We start from the raw sequence: 20,472 nt of genomic DNA on the forward strand, positions 1-20,472 counted from the left end.
CATGATGGAGTTAATTACTATTAATGTGAGGCGCATTCAAAATTAATCACACCACGTACCTCACATCAGAAAATGAAAGAACTTATTTTTTTTTTATTACTGTTGGAAAAGTATCGTTTTGGTATCGAAAATCGCAATATTACACAAAATATCGGTATCGAAGTCCAAATTCTCGTATCGTGACAACCATAGGTCATCCAAAAAGTAAAAAAGTTATGAGCTCTTGGATGCAAAGATGAAAAAAATTGTTCAAAATTGGCCGTGTCTTAAGGAGGTATTGGTTTATAAAAAATAAAAAAAAATTTACTTTTTGAGATACAAGATGTATCTCAAATAGTAACTTTAAAAAAATAAATAAAACCAATTTAAACCTTGCTTAAAATCCCATAATACGTAGTTTTATTTAAAAAAAAATAAAATAAAATTGAGTGCAAATGTTTACATATCCTTTGTAGAAGGTTTTTGCGAGTGGTGAGTGAGGCGATTATTGTTTCTTCTTGGATTGTTATAATTGAGACTTCGGTCTACCATCACCCAAGCTTTTTCAGAATTCTACCCTGTACTCTTCAACAGCTCTTATGGGACTTGTGCTTTACGAAGTAGAATGATCATCATTATCTCAAATACAATGTATTATTTGAAACACCTCCCTGAGGAGAAATCACTTCACTAACCTTCCATGTCCTCCTCTATGTTTGCCTGTGTTGCTATTGGAGCGGTCCTACAGCAATACCCTGTAATAGAGGATGTGCATGTGCACTGAAGACCAAGCTGTCCTCTCTGTCTGAAGGTGAACAGAACAATCAGCTACGTCGCGCTACATAGTGAAGCTTTGCTCAGGTTGCTATCTTACTTCCCTTATCTAAGACTGGCATTTGGGACCTAACTCTCTTACATCCTATCCAGAATCCTTACCTTGCAAACATTTTGAGGTCCTCCTGATTTTGAGCTGCAGGAACATTAAGAATGGCTTCCCTCTCATTCTGAGACAGACTTGCAAGAAGATTTTCTGTTGCTCTTTTATTAACGGGAGAGTCTCCTCCGAGGAGCAGCTCAGCACTGGAGTTGTCCATGCTTGGACTGGTAAGTGTCATATCATCGCTACTGGCTGTTAAATAATAATGATCATTCATTTAGTCAAACTGAGAACACACAGCAGCATGCTTAATTTTATAGAATGTTATTTTTTTTTTTTTTTTTTTTAAACCCTTCTAGTATATGTATTATTTTTTTTTAAATAATTTGTTTTGCAAAATGTATTGCACATATAAACACACACAATGTATATGTTAAAAAAACAAGATTTTTGTACTTACCGTAAAATCTATTTCTCTTTGAATTCATTGGGGCACACAACCCCATAAGTATATGCTCCTACCACTAGGAGGCAACACTAGGTAGGAAACAGTCTTGGCTCCACCCAGGCAGGCCATACCCTTTCCACAGTCACTGGCTAATTCGATTTGTACAAAAGCAGTATGATAAAAAGAATACAAACATGTCCACAGTCTCGGGAGAAAACCAAACAGAACCACAGGGCCTGGTCCTAGAATAAAAAACAAAAAATAAGAGGGCGGGATATGTGTCCCCAACGGATTCAACGAGAAATAGATTTTATGGTGAGTAAACCAATCTTGTTTTCTCGTTAATTATTGTGGGACACAGCACCATTGGGGCAAGTCTCAGAAGGTAGGAAAAAAACAAACTAAAAGTACAGCCGTGCAACCCGCCAAACAGACAGCTGTCTGCAACACTCTGTGTCCCAGATTTGCATAGATATGAATGAATTTGGTAAAACTTAGTGAAAGTGTGCACAAAAGCCCTTGTTGCAGCCTTGCAAACCTGAGCAACTGAAGCTCGATGCCTGGCCACCCAGGAGACACCAACAGCCCTTGCAGTTCATGAAAAAGAGACCACTCTCCTGGATGTAGTCTTTCTCGGCTGAGAAAATCTGTGGCCCAATTGTCCACTCCTGGTATATGAATGACATATGTTGCCAAGCCCACAGTGAGGCTTTTAACAGAGTTGCCCGACTACTGGCGCTGACCTGGTGGTTCAGATAAGCAACCACCATAGAGTTGTTGGTCTGGATCCAGAAGAAGAGTCCAGTTTCGAGAGGGCCGGAAGCTTGTCCTCAATTCAAACCGGTTTATCCGCAAGGACTTTTCTTCCTGCGGCCAAGCTCCATGACTGTGTCAGGACTGAAAACTGCACCCTACCCGGAAAGACTAGCATTCGTTGAGATGACATGCCACTGGAGGGGAGAAAAAGACTGAACCTTTGAGATAGTGGGAGAGATCTGCCACAATCGCAACTCCTGACTGAACCGAAGGGAAGGCCAATCAAGGCCACCTTGAATGCTTGATCCGCTGCCCAAGATCTCAGCCAAACCGAATGCCGGAAGGCAGCAGAATCAATAGAAGCACGGGCATTGAAACAGGCTGCCTGCATGGATAACCTGAGAAGCGAGTTCAGTTAAAGGCTATGTAAACCTTTAAAGGGCTGCTGTTTTTTTTTTAAATAAACATGTTAGTAAGTGTGTTTTGTGTAATTTTATAAATAGTTTTTATTAAAAATTCATTTTAGTTTTTGAGATACAGAGCAGCTGTATCGTTCGCTATGACCTGAATCAATCAGTCCCGCGGACCTGACGGGTTCAGTGTCAGCGGGTCCTGCGTGCACCTGTAATCTATCACATCTAAGTTCATAACTGTGAACCTGTCAGTACCCGTGGACCTGATGGGAATAAGATTTACCGCTAGATACAGCTGCTATGTATAGAGAATCCAAAGCAGCTGTATCTCAAAAAGTAAAAATCATTATAAAGTTGCACCAAACATACTGACTGACCTGTTTATTATTTAAAAAAAAAGAAAAATAATAAAACTGCCCTGCAAAAGGCTTGCATAGCCTTTAACTCCTGATGCAGTGCTTGATAGGATGCCACAATGCAGCTGATTTCTCCACACTGAGCAGGCCTTGCTCACCCAGGCAGATGAAAAATCCAGACATGGAGCAGAACCTGCAGCTACAAAAAAAAGATTTTGCTTGAAAATCCAACTTCTTGTCCTGAGGGTCGCTGAGAGAAGATGCCTCAGCCAGAGGAACAGTAGTGGACCTTGATAGCCTAGCAGTAAATGGATCAACAGAAAGAGGCACAGACCACAACGAAACCAAATCCTCATGAAAAGGAAACAAAGGGTCTGTGCACTTAGAAACAACAAGATGTTTGTCCCAATGTTTCCAGTTCTTGGGTAATAACTTCTCAAATTTGCTATGGTTTGGAAAATATTTTGGAGCTGGCACTGTAATGGTATGTTCACACGGAGGGCTTTGGCAGGCGTAATCCGCCTCAAAATTCCGCCTCCCATTCATTTCAATGGGAGTTGGACGCTTCTTTTTCCCGCTAGCTGATTCTTTCAGCTGGCAGGAAAAAGCAGCGTCCTGCTAGTTCTTCGGGCAGATTCCAATGGGAGGGAGGAATAGTTCCGTGGCAGATTTTGAAGTGGGACCCGCCACGCAAAACGCGCTGTGTGAATTTCGAGGCAGATTTAGACCTGCCCCGTGCTTTTTTGCTGCGGCTTTTGCGGCGTATTTCGCCCACAATCATTGTGGACTGCGGTCAAATAACGCAGCGAAAAACACTTTTTCTGCCTCCCATTGATTTCAATGGGACATCAGAGGCGGAACAGTTTTTTTTTTTTTTACCGCAAGTGGCTAAAAGCCGCCCGGGGAAAAAAACGCCTCCGCCTCTTAATGGGAGGCGATTTTGGCTGTTTTTCAGGATGGATTTCGACACTGTTTCCACGACAAAGTCAGCGCCAAAAAACTCTGTGGGAACTAGGCCTGAAAAGTGGAGATGGTATCATCCCTTACATGTAAAGTGTCTCTTACAGCACGTATTAACGTCTGCATACCAGCTGACAACTATAATTCCTGTTCTGATTCTGAATGATTCAGAAGCCAAATGTAAAGAAATAGACTGATTCACATTGGAGGTAACATGAACATTGAAGACTGCAATGGGATCCCCCTGGAAAGAGCTTGACGAGGGACGAGTTCTAGAAAAAATAGATTAGAACAACACTCTAGACCAAAGAGTAAGTTAAATCCTGGTGCGCGCTTTCCAAGAGGTCCTGCCCTTCTCTGCTTTTTGAGGAATGAGATCTGTCCAAGGCACTCATATGCCTCTTATGGGATCTACTGCAAGAAGTAGATTGAGTATTCATAGGAAAGGGAGGAGGGTGCCTAAGCTCAGCTGCAATCTAGGAAAGAAAGTGTTCTAACGACTAAACCATAGACTGGAATAGTCTGGAAATGTCCCTTGCGTTTTAAGCAAAAGACATCGTCCCATTCAGGGGGTGCCACATACTCAGGATAGAAAATACTGTGGGCAGAATGGGGTAAGCTAGCCGTGAGTAAAGTTTATATCACAACCGACAGGCATAAAAAGTAGTATAGGCTACTTGTAAGCATTCTCCCGAGAAGAAGACATGACAGAAGGGGAAACAAAAAAGCGGCAAAGCCTGAAGAAAAAAATTACCCCCTAGGAAAGTACAAACACAAAATACATCCAAAAGGCTAACCTACCAAAACCACTGGAGCAGTGTCCCCCTGTAGCTAAACATAAAAGAAGGTTGGCATCAAAAGTAGAAGTGATAATGTCTGTCTTTAACCCCTTCCTGACATCCACCGTATATATATGGTGCACGTCGGGTGGGGGAGTATGGAGCGGGCTCACAGGCTGAACCATAGAACGAGTGTGTTGGCTGTGTGTTACAGCCGACACTTCAGGGTAACGAGCGGGATCCCGCTCGAGCGCGATTTCATCCGCTTAACACGTTAAATGCCGCGGTCAATAGCGACCTCTGCATTTAAATTACTAAAAACAGTAACGTTCCAACGACCTTCCCGCTGTGCGATCGGGGGGCACCATTGGTTGGCATGGAATCCTGGGGGCCTGATGAAGGTCCCCAGGTCTGAATTCTTTGTACTCCTATTAAGCCCTGCCTCCTGCAGGACTTCATAGAAGACTATCAGTATCACGATATACTGCAATATATTAGCATTGCAGTATATCGTGCAAGCGATCCAGGGGGACAAGTAAAAAACAGTAAAAAACTTTTTTTTAATAAATAAAAAAATAATTTAAAGTAAAAAAAAACCCCAAAAACTTTTCCCATTTTCCCTCAAGCACAATGTAAAAAAAATAAAAAAATTAACATAACTGGTATTGACGCGTCTGTAAAAGTCTGATATATATCATTATTTAGTCTGCGCGGTGAACGCCGTAAAAAAGAAAACATTTAAACCGTCTGAATTGCTGTTTTCTCCCACATAACGTGATATAAAAAGTTATCAAAATGTCTCATGTACCCCAAAGTGGTACCACTGGAAACTACAGCTTGCCCCGCAAAAAATAAGCCCTGATACCGCTAAATCGACATAAAAATTAAAAAGTTATGGCTCTCAGAATGTGGTGACAAAACGAAAATTTTATTTTTAACATTCAGTTTTTTCCTTGTAAAAGTAGTAAAACATAAAAAAAAAGACGATATAAATTTGGTATCGCTGTAATCGTATTGAGCCACAGAATAAAGATAAAAAGCAGTTTTTACGGCTTTTGGATGGTGTGGAGAGAAAAACAAAAGTGAAAATTCGAAAAAATGTTTGCGGCGGGAAGGGGTTAAAGATAGCACCGGTCAGGATAGGATGCTGGCATGTGAAAAGCTAAGCTCCGTACCCAAAATCCGACCCCTGAAAAGGCCTCCCTCTGGGCAGTCAGGCGGAGGCCAAAGTCTAAAATTAAACAGCTGGCAGGCCGGGGGTGGAGCGGACTGTGGCCTAAACAAGACAGAAGCTGGGTACTAAATTAGATCATCAAGCCGCTGCACAGTGGGAGGATTAGATTTCGGACTTGATCGACCTGTGTCTTTTTTCAACATTATCAACCACGTAGGTGCGGCTAAGATGCAGAAAACGAAAGTACAAAGCCCCAGAAGTAAGGGTAGCAGGCTAGAAGCCCAGAAAATGTCCCTAGAGAGGAATAACTCCCTGATAAAGAGAAAGGCCCAAGAACTTACCCAGTATCCTGTAGAATAGCAATAGAGGGGGGGGGTATACTTATCCTCAGACTTCTTCAGTGCACGCAGGTTCACCTCCTCAGTAACCTAGCACCTTATAATGGAGTACTAGCAGGAGTATCAGGTCGTCTGCCTCCTGGGACACTAGGCTAAAAACTGAATTAGCAAGTGTCTGCGGGAAGGTTATTGCCTGCCTAGGCAGAGCCAAGACTTTTTCCTACCTAGTGTCGCCTCCTAGTGGAAGGAGCATATACCTATGGTGAGATGTCCCCCAATGATTAACTAGAAATACATCATATATCCCAGCAATTCCTCCCTTAACCTCTTAACGACGAGCAAGGATATATCCGTTATGAGCGTGTGCTAGTTACTGCATCGTGACGGTTATATTCTTCACTCAGATCTCATGGGTACTGCCACTGTACCCATGAAAACAGCGTCAGGATCACGGCTATTATAAACAGCCCGGCTCCTGCTGGAATTAAAGAGTACTCAGATTCCGGCAGTTTAACCCCTTAGATGCTGCAGTCAATAGCGACCGTGGCATCTAAGGTGTTTGACAGAGGAAGCTCCCTCTGTCACCAGATCGACACACCCGCGACGCGATCACAGGGTGCCGGTGGGTCAACATGGCAGCCGGGGGTCTAATAAAGGACCCCAGGTCTGCTCTCAGTATCTATTAGGCATGGCCTAATAGATTGCCTGTCAGTTCTATACTGACAGGCAGTAATACTTTTGAATACTAACTATTACAAAGCATTATACAAGCAATCAAAGAATCGCAAGCTTCAAGTCCCGCAGTGGGACCAAAAAAAAAAAGTTAAAGTTCAAAAAAACCTAAAAAGTACCCTATAAATTAATCCATTTTTTCAGAAAAAAATATTAGAGTTCATTAAAAAGGTGTCACTGTAAAAAAAAAAAATTTACATATTAGGTACCGCTGTAATCCTAGCGACCCGTAGAACAAACAGAACTTATTAGTTATACTGCACGGCGAATGTCATAAAAAGAAACCCCTCAAAAAGAATTGGCTTTATTGCGGTTTTTAAAAAAATTATAAAAGTTAATCAATATGTACACCAAAATGGTACCGATAAAAGCTAAAACTCGTCTCGCAAAAAACTTGCCCTCATCAATAGAATTTTTTTAAAAAAAGTTACGGATTTCAAGATGTGGCAATACAAAAATGACTTTTTTCCCTAAAACATTTTTTACTGTGCAAAAGTATAAAATGGTAAAAAGCACTTTACATATTTGGTATCGCCTGTAAAATCAAGTTAACATGGTATTTTTAACCGCATGGTAAATGGTGAAAAAAGGAACCGCAAAAAACAATGGATTTATGAAAAGCAAAATCAATAAATTATATTAAACCAAAAATGATGCGATTGAATAATACAACTCATTTTGCAAATAAAACCAAAAAACAAGCCCTCACACAGCTATATTGATTGAAAAAGTTATGGATCTTGGAATGCGAGGATGAAAAAAAAAAGGAAAAAAAAAATGGTCATTAAGGCCTAATTAGGCCTGGTTGTTAAAAGGTTAATCTTTTGCTTTCCCTTGATCCTTTTTGTTTCTCATATTGCAATTAATTCTGATAAATTTATAAAGAAAAAGTTTGTGAATACATTTGTGCACATTAGGTGACCAAACGCCTTTACAACCTCCAAACAAGATCACTACGCTAACAGCTTATACTGTATTAGGAAGATCTGCTCTGGAGAACAAATTTCTGCTCTGAACATTTGAATGTATAAATGTGTAAAGCTTTATTATTTGTGCAGGCAAGAGTGTCAAGAAATAGTATTCATTTGGTTGAGCAATGAAATTGCTAATATTTTGTTGCTTGCACCTTCTCAAGATGTGGTTGCTGAGCGGAGATCTTGGTGGCAGCAAATTACAGATGTAATTGGTTAACATGGGTACATCCCCACAGCTTGATATGTTGTGTACAAGGCTTAAATACCACCCATATACCTGCAATTTCTAAAATTTCAGCTCTGCAGTCAAACTAGCAGCTGCCAACATTGCCAGTATTGTGTGAAATAAAAGTTATTCCTCAATCCCTGAGAACCCTTTTAATCATATTTGAAAATAGATTCAGCACAATTTGCTTTCTTTTATACACTCCTAAATTTGATACTAGATAGTAAAATTAAAGTGGTTTTCTCTGATTTAAATGCTGTAGGGTGGAATACCCCTTTAATGATGTGCACACGGCTGTCTCTGGTACTGCTACTCAGCCCAATGAAGTGAACTAACACATACACATGAACGTAGTTGTGTCAGTACTGCATTAAGGGGGTAAAACAACTCAAGCAAGAGATCCTCACCTAAAACACATTGATGGCCTATCCTAAAAAAAAAGGCCATCATTAAAGGAGTTTTCCAGTGACATTTAATTTTCGGGGAGGGAAGTGCACGAGCACTGAGGAATTTCATTAGCACAAACAAAATGGGGCAGGCATTGAGGCATAAGCGAAGAATTGAACGGGGCGGGCATTAAGGAGGCTGCGGACCAATAGGAAGCCTCAAGCCCGGGTATACGTCAGAAGTCCCGGGCTTGAGGCTTCCCATTGGTCCACAGCCTCCTCAATGTCCGCGCCGTTCATTCTCTGCTTATGCTTTAATGCCGGCACAATTTTCATTAAGTTCATGGTATTTCACAGTGCTCCTGCGCGCTACATACTTAGCAGGCATCACTTTGATTTTGCCCTTTTAACCACTTAGATGCCGCGACCAATAGCGACTGTGGCATCTAAGCCGTTACAAAGAGGGTGGCGGCCCTCTCCGACACCCCATTGGCCCCCATGCGACGTGATCGCAGGGTGGCGATGATAGTCATGAAGGCCCCAGGTCTGCCATCTTTGAGCTTCTATTAAAGAGGTTCTGTCACCAGCTTATAACTGCCCTATCTTCTACCTAATATAATAGGTGCTTTAATGTAGATAAGTAATGTGTTTTTTTTTTGTTTTTTTTTAAAGTTATGAGCAATTTTTTTATTTTATTTAAATTCTTTATTTTGATGACCCAAAAGGTTCATTTTACAACATATGGGGTACAAATAACAAAGTACAGCAAAAGTACAGAATCCAACATAAGAAGTGAAATCAGCATACACATACATATAAACTGATATAGAATAAGCTATCATTCCCATATAGGGAAGTATTCTGAATGAAAGCAGGCCTCCACCGCGGAGGTCTGGATCTGAGGTCCATACTGAGGGACGAAGAGAGGAAGAACAGATAAAAAGAGGAGAGCCAAGGGGGGGATGAAGAACAGAGGAGGATATGCAAGGGGGGGGGGCCCTCCACTACATCCCTCCGGCCAAGAGCGCTAGTCAGGTTGCCTAGAGGAATGCAGCTCTCGTATAATGTCTTTGTAGGAGTCTGAGTCCTGAAAAACAATCCACGAAGACCATGTTTGGCAGAACTTGGTGTTTGAGTCGTAGATGACGGAGGTCAAGTCCTCCATGTGCATAATGTCGTTCACCTGTGAAACCCAGAGGGACAATGTAGGAGGAGAAGAATCTTTCCACCGTAGTGGGATACAATGACGTGCTGCCATCACTAAAAAGTGAAGCAGGGAGCGCTTATATATGTTCACCGGAACGTCGCAGTGATGAAGAAGGAAGAGGGCCGCGTCCAAGGTTATATCTGTGCCTGTGACCTAACTTATCACCCGTTTGCCTTTCCAAAATGGGGTAAGAAGGGTGCATGACCAGAAGGTGTGGAGGAGGGTACCATTTTCCTGCCCACATCTCCAGCATAAAGGGGATGTTGTAGGAAAGATGTGGTGCAAACGGGCTGGGGTCCTATACCAGCGAGACAACAGTTTAAAGCCCGCTTCTTGATATCGTGAACTAATCGAGGTCTTGTGGGCCATGGTGAGTATACGCTGGCTTTGTATGGGAGAGAAGGAGATACCCAGGTCCGCCTCCCATTTAGAAAGGTAGGTAGGGAGGGGTAGATCAGGGGGGTCTATGAGAAGTTTGTAGATTGTGGACAATGTGTGTCTAGCCAATTCAGAACCAGTACAAAAGGTCCTCTAGAGGAGTCCTGTCCTTTTGATAGGAAGTAGGAGGTGAAATAGAGGAGCAAAAGTGCAGTAGTTGAAGGGATCGCCAATGACCTAATGGGGGAGGTCAGGGACCTGGGCCATGTCCGCCATGGAGAGCCACTTAGTGCCGCTCAAAAACTGAGCTGCTCGAAACCATCCCGAGGTCTGCCATGAACGGAAGACTGGGTCCGTCATACCGGTGGGAAAGGAGGGGTTGCCCAGTATGGGATACATTGAGGAGTGAAACGGGAGGAGGGATGACCGTACTGAAGGAAGGGAGCAGCACAATAGTGTTGGGCCTATAGTAGGGTGATGACGGAGGTGTTTGAGTTGACTACGGTGTAGCCAAGGAATAGCCGGCAAGGGCGTAGATGAGAAACTCTGTTCCAGGCCCACCCAGGGTTTAAAAACCGCATGTCTACACCAGTCCACTACCCAGTTATGAGCATTTTAAGTGTTATGCAAATTTGTTCTTAATGACCAAGTGGGCGTTATTTTACTTTTCACCAAGTGGGTGTAGTAAAGAGAAGTGTATGACGCTGACCAATCAGCGTCATACACGTCTCTTCATTCATGTTCAGCTGTACTCACAGCGCAGCGTGAACTCGTGACATCACGCTGTGCTGCCACTTACTCCCACAGTAACTTTACCGGAGTGTAAACCTGGCTAGAGGAGATGTCTTTTCATTCTTCCGACAGTCCGGTAAAGTTACTGTAGGAGTAGGTGACAGCACAGTGTGATCTCGCAAGATCACGTTGTGCGGTCACTCCCACAGTAACTTTACCGTGGTGTCGGGAGAATGAAAAGACATCACCTCCTGGCTGGAGGAGATGTCTTTTCATTCTCACGACACTCCGGTAAAGTTACTGTGGGAGTGACAGCACAGCGTGATCTCGCGAGATCACGCTATGCTGTGAGTACAGCTAAACATGAATGAAGAGGAGTGTATGACGCTGATTGGTCAGCGTCATACACTTCTCTTTACTATGCCCACTTGATGAAAAGTAAAAAAACGCCCACTTGGTCATTAAGTATAAGTTTAAATAACACTTAAAATGATCATAACTTAGTCAAAAATATAAGTTTTTTTTAAAGAAAAAAAACCACATTAGATTAGGTAGAAGATAGGGCAGTTAGATACCGGTGATAGAGCCTGTTTCAGCCCATCCTATATAGTACAATGTATGGTACATTAAATAGTGACATTAAACACTACATCTCATCCCGCAAAAAACAAGCCCTCGGACGGCTATATCGATGGAAAAATAGGAAAGTTATGGCTTTCAAAAGTCAGGGAGAAAAAAATAAATAAAATGAAAAACAGACAATTGGCTTGTCAATAAGGGGTTAAACATGAGTATTCTTTCACTTAAAGGGCTATTCTAAGGAAATATATTTTATAACATATTCATATTATGGGCCATAATTGTCTGTTAAGTAGGAATGCTCTAGTTTAGCTGTAGGAGTAGCTGACATCCGCTACAAAGAGAAGGCCACACATATGCATTGCTACTCCATTTGAGTCACCGACATTTAGACATTTATGGCATATCATATGTAATAGTACATTTACCCTATAGCAAAAGCTGCAAGAGAAATGTGTGGCCACCAGACGGTTCTTTTGGTGATAACAGCTGATTTCTAACACCAGATGCAAGCCAGGGGGTCATGCAATATACAAACAAAAAACATTTGCCGCTGATGTGTTCTCTTTAGTAGACATCTAAACTTCACATCTGCGTTGGAGGCTCTGTTAGGGGCTTCCGTCGCAGATCCGGCAGAGATTACCAGAAACAATAGCGCAGCATACTGTGCTATTGTTTCCAATAAAACCACGGACACCCCCGCACGGAAAGCTGACGGAACTCATTAAATTCAATGGGTTCCGCCGGTGGTGTCCATATTGCAACGGAACAGTTGCGTAGGGTGTTCGCTTGTCCTGCCCCTCTGATAGAGCAGAACGGAATTCTACCAGCGCAGATGTAAACAGTGCCTTAGTCCCGTATTTAACCCCTTCCCCCTGCATGCATTCTGGGCCTTAATGACCAAAGCAAAATTAGCAGTTTCACTAGGTCTTTATTTAATTGGTTATAACGTTGTAGGAATCAAATGTATCCCTACAAATTTGGTATGGTTTTTTTCAGCAGAAACAGGGCTTTCTTTTGGTGGTTTATATTATAGGTTTTCTTCTTTGTTTTTTTTTGAAATTTTACCAAAATGCAAAAAAATGTAGACAAAAAATATGTTTTCTTCAATTTATTGTGTAACATTTTTTAAATAAATAATGTTTTTACTTTTGCATGCCTCTAGATTTATTTCTGAGTTTGTTCTGATTACTTGGATACCAAATATGTTGGTGTTTGTTATCTCACGGGCACTTGGCAAGGCCTCAAACTAAAGGTGTCCAATTTGGCCTAAGGATGACTGTTTCCAAAGCTGATTTTTAGGCACCAGAGAGTCTTTGCAGAGGCCCTGTGGTGTCGGAAAATAAAAATACACTTAAAAATTACCCAATCTGGGAAAGAAGACCCCACAGAGGCATGGACTCGCGGGACAGGGATGTAATAATGCCACTTTACAAAGCATTAGTGAGGCCTCATCTAGAATATGCAGTTCAGTTCTGGGCTCCAGTTCATAGAAAGGATGCCCTGGAGTTGGAAAAAATACAAAGAAGAGCAACGAAGCTAATAAGGGGCATGGAGAATTTAAGTTATGAGGAAAGATTGAAAGAATTAAACCTATTTAGCCTTGAAAAAAGACGACTAAGGGGGGACATGATTAACTTATATAAATATATTAATGGCACATACAAAAAATATGGTGATATCCTGTTCCTTGTAAAACCCGCTCAAAAAACAAGGGGGCACTCCCTCCGTCTGGAGAAAAAAAGGTTCAAGCTGCAGAGGCGACAAGGCTTCTTTACAGTAAGAACGGTGAATTTATGGAATAGTCTACCGCAGGAGCTGGTCACAGCAGGGACAGTAGATGGCTTTAAAAAAGGGTTAGATAATTTCCTAGAACAAAAAAATATTAGCTCCTATGTGTAGAAATTTTTCCTTCCCTTTTCCCTTCCCTTGGTTGAACTTGATGGACATGTGTCTTTTTTCAGCCGTACTAACTATGTAACTATGTAACTATGTAACAGATATAAAGACCCCCCCACCCAGAATTATCATTGACAGTTTCACTTTTGCATAAGGAATCCCTCCCTATTTTGGCTTTTGGTAATTCAGTAATGTGCTACTGTATGGTAGGTCTCAAAGCATGGGTAATTACACAGTCCTGGTTTTGAAGGGCAAAAGGGGCAATAAAAACGTGAATCTCTTCTTCGGCCATGTTTTCGGCAAACTTTGCATCTCTTCTGCCGATACTTTTGCGTCTCAGTGGCAGGGATAGGATGTAAGAAGTGACGCTCCGTGAGTCTCTTGACATCTTCTGATTCATGGTGTCCTACTTCCCCTCCTTCAAATAAAAGATGTTCAATAATTTTTTCTTGGAATTCCAGATATGTCATGGTTCCCTGGGCCTTTTTGAATATTATATAGGAATTGAACATAGAAACCTGCATCAGATAAATTGCCACTTTCTTGTACCAGGCTCTAGTTTTCCTTTTGATCAAATAAGGTTGGAGAGCCTGGTCTGAAAGGTCGACGCCACCCATGTACTTGTTGTACTCTGTAATACAGAGCGGTTTCTGTCTGTTCGCAGTAGCGCCTCTCTCTCTGATAGTGACCTTGGTGTCAGTGTGTATAGTGCTCAGCATAAAAACCTCTCTCCGATCATTGCACTTAAGTGCAAGAAGTTCATCACTTGCGAAAGCAATGGATTCCCCCTTTGCCAGGCGCATTGAGAGAAGTTGTGGTGGCAATCCTTTGCGGTTTCTGCGAACCGTCCCACAGGCCCCTGTTTTGTCAGCGTGAAGACTTTTGAAAAGTGGCACACTAGAATAAAAATTGTCCGTGTATACTCTGTAGCCTTTTTGAAGGAACGGCTGCATAAGGTCATAGACGATTTTTCCACTGACACCAAGGTTTTGTGGGCATCCTGGGGGATTTATTTCACGGTCTCTGCCCTCATATATATTGAAGCCGCATGTGTAACCGGTCTTACTCTCGCATATTTTATATAGCTTTACGCCATATCTCGCTCTCTTTGATGGTATGTATTGCCTGAAACACAATCTCCCCTTAAAATTTACTAGGGATTCATCCACACTCAAGTTCATGTCAGGAGTGTAGGATTTTAGGAATGAGTCTTTTAGCGCAGTAATAAAGGGCCTCAGCTTGTGAAGGCGATCGTGCCCGGGATCACTTCTTGGCAGGCTTTCTAAATTGTTACTAAAATGCAGGAAACGCATTAATACCTCATACCTGCTCCGGGACATTATTGATGAAAAAACTGGGGTTACATGAATAGGACTTGCTGCCCAGTAAGAACGGGTGGACGGTTTTTTTACAATGCCCATATTCAGAATGAGCCCTAAAAAATTTTTTATCTCGCGGACATTGGTAGGAACCCAGACCCTTGCATAACCACATGCAGGCTTTTCCGTCAAAAACTGCCTTGCAAAAAGGTTCGTCTGGTCCACAATTAATTGTAACAGCTCATCCGTAAAAAAAATATGAAAAAAATTGTGTGGGGCAAAATTCGTGGTGTCAAGGTTTATGCCCGGAGTTGACATAAATTGGGGCACCTGAGGGATAAAGTTTGCTGCAGGATCCCCAAAAATTTGCGGTACTATTGGATTACTAGTTCCCGCAGTTGCGCCTGTGGATTCGGCAACAGCGGCATCTTCCATAGGGGGAGTTGTTGCGGAAGCGTCCGAAGCAGTACTTGTAGTTCCATCATAGCATATTTCCCCTTCTGATGCGGTTCCTGTGTCACTGCCTGAATCAGGGCACAAAATAGCATAAGCTTGCTCTGCGCTATAAAGTTTGCGCGCCATTCTAATAGGTTTCCTCTCTAATAGTAACAGTTTTTTTGTAACAAAATTTTTTTTTTTCAAAAAAATTATAATTTTTTTTTTTTTTGCTTTTTATGAGTTTTACTATAAAAATTTAAATAAAAGTAACTAAAAAAACAGGGGGGGGAGTTGTTACAATATAATGTGATGTTTCTTGACTGTAACGATTTGTTCGTTTCGATTTCACAGGTCTCTGTCTCTCCTGTCACAAAACCACAACTGACAGGAGAGACGGAGAGCAGAGGAGAGAGCCCGCTGTTTACACTAACAGCGGGTGGTGATCGCTGTGATAGGCTGTTCACAGCGGTCACCTCCTCCTATCAGAGGTTCCCCTAACATTGTCTGCAAGCCTCCGCTGTCAGCTAACAGCTGAGGCTTGGAGATATACGCGCTGATTGCAGCGCGATCTCATTCTAAAGCGCCGACGTAGTTTGGCGGCGCTCTAGAATAGAGCCCACTAATGACCGCCGTAAAAAGACGTATCGGCGGTCATTAAGGGGTTAATAGAAGTAATAATAATAATAATAATAATATACATTACTTGGAGAGCCGAAGCTCAGTGCATTTGGTGTGCTTAAACTTCGTCCACCAACTCTAGCAGCAAAAGGTGTATCTTCATCTTTTGACAAAGTGGCATCTTCTTTGGGTGGAATCAGGAGGCAAACAAATGTGTGGATCTGGATTAGAAGTCGACGCTGAAGTATCCAAATAACCATCTGAATTAGTTGAGGCTGCAAAATTCAAAATGGATGTTTGGAAAAACACACAAATCACACTTTAAAGGGCAAAATTATTACTCCCTGATCCAGCACTTCTGTAATAGAGAAGGTAAATTTACTGTTCTCAATAAGAGCATGGAAATCCAGGACCAGTCTGGTGGTGGGGCCTATTGCTAGGCACCTACCCAAATTCCAACTGATGGTTGCAGGCAAGTGGTTGTCAAGGACACCTTTGTGGCTTATGTCAGGTAAAGCCTATGGATGCGTTTGGAGTTAAACTGGCTACATGAAATGTTATAAAATAAATAAAACAAATATTACTCACCTGTTAAATCCCCTGCCACTCCAGGATAAATGCTCCGGTGGTCCTCACTGGTCTTTGACTACTGCAGCCAATTATTGGCATCAGCGGTCATGTGCTGTACACGTTAGCATTACCGATGAGGCCAGTGATTGGCTGCAGCGGTCACGTGGATCTACGGTACAAAACACAACACCACACAGATGCCCCACTCCTTAAGGAGTTAAAGGGCTGTAATACACATTACCATTAGGACAGATCATTCCCTTGTATTCCATCCAGATCAAACCAAATAGAGGAAACAGCAAACTTGAGATATCAAAAAACAGATATAAAAAAAAAAAAATAACAACTAGTAGGTATATTCACCACCATGTGAGCACGAAATGTTTTGGCTGAACAATAAGCGTTTTTCAAGCCTTGTGAATGGTGAATAAACCTACTAGTTTTTTTTTATATCTGCAAAAGAAGTCTGTTATTTCCTCTTTTTTGTCTGATCTAGGTGGATGTACAGCATGTCATCACTACAGGAAAATTAAGAAAAGACCGGTTGGGACCACCGGAGCATCGGCACTGGAGCAGCAGGAGATTTAACAAACGAGTATGATTTTATTTTAGAACACATCCTGCAGAAAGTTTAAAGGGGGTGTCCGGTTTCATCAAATTAATATTATCATTTGTATTATTAACGCTTTAATGACCAGCCTATTTTAAACCTTAACCCCTTCAGGACCCAGCCTGTTTTGGCCTTCAGGGCACAGCCGATTTTTTCAAATCGTACATGTGTTACTTTATGTAGTAATAACATCGGAATGCTTTTACCTATCCAAGAGATTCTGAAAATGTTTTCTCGGGACATGTTGTACTTAAGGTTAGTGAAAAAATTTGGTTGATAATTTCGGTATTTATTTCTGAAAAACACCAAAATTTAGAAAAGGTTTTAAAAAATTAGCATTTTTCTAAATTGAATGTATCTGCTTGTAAAACATATAGTAATACCACACAAAATAGTTACTAGTTAACATTTCCCATATGTCTACTTTATGTTTGCATGTTTTTTTGAACGTTCTTTTATTTTTCTAGGACGTTACAAGGCTTAGAACTTTAGCAGCAATTTCTCATATTTTAAAGAAAATTTCAAAAGGCCATTTTTTCAGGGACCAGTTCAGGTCTGAAGTGGCTTTGAGGGCTTTATATATAAGAAAATCCCCAGAAGTCACCCTATTTTGAAAACTGCACCCCTCAAGGTATTCAAATCAGCATTCACAAAGTGTTTTAATCCTTTAGCCGGTTCACAGGAATTAAAGCAATGTAGAGGTGAAATTTACAAATTTTTTTTTTTTTGACGAAATTCATTTCTAATACATTTTGTTTTGTAACACAGGTGGTTTTACCCGAGAAATGCAACTCAGTTTTTTTTTTGCCCAGATTCTGCAGTTTTTAGAAATATCCCACATGTGGCCCTAGTGTGATAATGGACTGAAACACAGGCCTCCGAAGCAAAGGAGCACCCATGGGATTTTGGGCCTCCTTTGTTTTAAAATATATTTTTCGCACCTTGTCAGGTTTGAAGAAGTCTTGTTCTGCCAAAACAGTGGAAACACCCCAAAAGTGACCCCATTTTGGAAACTACACCTCTCAAGGGATTTATCTAGGGGTATAGTTAGCATTTTGACCACACAAGTTTTTCGCTAAATATATTGGAATTAGTCTGTAAAAATGAAAATCGACTGTTTTTCTGAAAAAACAGACATTTTTAATATTTACAAGGAATAATGAAGAAAATGCACCCCAACATTTGTAAAGCAATGTCTCCCGATTACAGCAATACCCCATATGTGGTAATAAACTTCTGATTGGACCCACAGCAGGGCTCAAAAGGGAAGGAGCGCCATTTGGATTTTGGAGCACGGATTTTGCTGGATTGGTTTTCTGTGCCATGTCGCGTTTGCAACGCCCTGGAGGGACCAAAACAGGTGAAACCCCCCAAAAGTGACCCCATTTTGGAAACTACACTTCTCAAGGAATTTATCTAGGGGTATAGTTCGAATTTTGACCACACAGGTTTTTCGCTAAATATATTGGCATTAGTCTGTAAAAATGGAAATCTACTGTTTTTCTAAAAAAAAACATTTAAATTTTTAATATTTAAAAAGAATAACGAAGAAAATGCACCCCAACATTTGTAAAGCAATGTCTCCCGATTTCGGCAATACCCCATATGTGGTAATAAACTGCTGATTGGACCCACAGCAGGGCTCAGAAGGGAAGGAGCGCCATTTGAATTTTGCTGGAATGGTTTTCGGTGCCATGTCGCGTTTGCAACGCCCTGGAGGGACCAAAAGTTACCCCACTTTGGAAACACCCCTCAAGGAATTTTTCTAGGGGTATAGTGAGCACTTAGACCCCATGGGTCTTTTGCAGAATTTATTAGAATTAGGCTGCGAAAATGAATATGACTTTTTTTCCACTAAAATGTTGAATTTTCTCATTTTCACAAGGGATAAAGGAGGGGAAAAAACAACCAATTTTTGTAAAGCAATTTCTCTCGAGTACGGAAATACCCCACATGGGGTCATACATTTTTTTCATTAGAAATGAATTAACCCTTTCAGGACTGATCCATTGTTTGATTTCTTATTTTCGTTTTTCACTCCCTACGTTCTTAGAGCCATAACTTTTTTCTTTTTCCGTCAATAGAGTGGTGTGAGGGCTTATTTCTTGCGGGAGGGGGGAGTAATTTCTATTGATACAATTTAAAGTGCCACAAAATGCACTGGGAAACTGAAAAAAAATTCTTTGCGGGCTGATATAGGAAAAAAATCTGATTCCAATTTTTGGGATTTTCGTTTTTACAGTTTTCGCCGTGTGGTAAAAACGAAAACTTTACTTTATTCTGCGGCTCAATACAATTACGGTGATACCAAATTTATACAGTTTTTTTTATATTATACTACTTTTACAAATAAAAATTGTTGTGTTTCACCACATTCTGAGAGCCGTAACTTTATAATTTTTCAGCTGATTGAGCAGTGGGATGTCTTATTTTTTTGCGGGACGAGCTGTCGTTTTTTTATTGGTACCATTTTTTGGTACATAAAAAGTGATCCAAAAGTAAAAAACACAGTGATTTTGGCGGTTTCAATTATTTACGGTTTTTACGGTGTTCACCGTGCGAGTTAAATAATGGTATATTGTAATAGTTCGGCCTTTTACGGACATAGCGATACCAATTTTGTTTATTTTTTTACATTACTTTAGAAGAAAATGGGAAAAGGGGGGTTTATTAACTTTAAACTTTTTTCTTTCTCACTACTAATAACTTTAATTCTTCTACATATTTTATTAGTCCCCTTAGGGGACTTGTACCAGCGATCATTGGATCGCTGGTACAATATACTGCAATTACTAATGTAATACACAGCTGACACCCGCAGCGTATGGAGCGGGCTCAGCACGTGAGCCCGCTCCATACATCAACCCCCGCATCATGATGTGCTATTAAGTCATAGTGCGCAAAGGGGTTAATGCACAGCGGATGGTGTGAATATTGCAATTTTCCACTGATATGCCATTTTAGTGCATAATATGTCGTGCCCAGTTTGTGCCACTGAAGACAAATACCTCATAAATGTTAAGCGGGTTCTCTCGGGTATGGCGATGCCATATATGTGGGCGCAAACTGCTGTTTGGGCACGCTGCAGGGCTCAGAAGGGAGGGACGCCATTTTGCTTTTGGAGCGCAGCTTTTGCTTGGTAATAGTTCTGTTTGGGGTTTTGCTGGTATTTCAGTTTATAATGTGGGGGGCATATGTAAGCTGTGCGGAGTACATCAGGGCATAATAAGAGGGTATAATAATGTGGTAAATAAATAATAATTCATAGATGTGTGGCCGGTGTCGCACTGATAAATGGCGCCCGATCTTATCCGATTTTGGAACACTCAGCACTTTTTGCATCGCCATATTCTGAGAGCCAGAACTTTTTTCTTTTTTCTCCACCGGAACCGTGTGATGGCTTATTTGTTGCGGGACAATCTGTAGTTTTCATTGGTACCATTTTGGGGTACATGCGATTTTTTTTTGATCACTTTTTATTAAATTTTTGTGCAAGCCGGGTGACCAAAAACAAGCAATTCTGACAATGTTTTTTAGTTAATTTTTTGGCGGCGTTCACCGTGTGCTATAAATGACCATTTTACTTTATTCTGCGGGTCGGTACGATTACGGCGATACCATATGTATATAGTTTTTTTTATGTTTTGCAGAGTTTGTACAATAAAATCACTTTTTTATAAAATTATTTATTTTCTGTGTCACCATATTCTGAGAGCTGTAACTT

The 20,472-nt window shown here is 41.2% G+C and overlaps 1 protein-coding gene across 5 annotated transcripts in view; it reads right to left on the reverse strand.

Moving 5' to 3' along the window:
* The window catches only part of NPRL3 (NPR3 like, GATOR1 complex subunit), a 202,910-nt gene that overhangs the window by 18,398 nt on the left and 164,040 nt on the right, over window positions 1-20,472 (reverse strand). For 4 of the 5 annotated variants that reach the window (XM_075830052.1, XM_075830053.1, XM_075830051.1 and 1 more), the window contains 2 exons: window positions 15,654-15,843; window positions 916-1,108 (listed from right to left, as the gene is read on the reverse strand). In XM_075830052.1, coding sequence (XP_075686167.1) covers window positions 916-1,108; window positions 15,654-15,843 — 383 coding nt within the window. The remainder of the gene's footprint in view (window positions 1-915; window positions 1,109-15,653; window positions 15,844-20,472) is intronic. The other variant, XM_075830055.1, reaches the window with a different exon arrangement.

This window comes from Rhinoderma darwinii, chromosome 6, assembly GCF_050947455.1.
Source record: "Rhinoderma darwinii isolate aRhiDar2 chromosome 6, aRhiDar2.hap1, whole genome shotgun sequence".
NCBI lineage: Eukaryota > Metazoa > Chordata > Amphibia > Anura > Rhinodermatidae > Rhinoderma > Rhinoderma darwinii.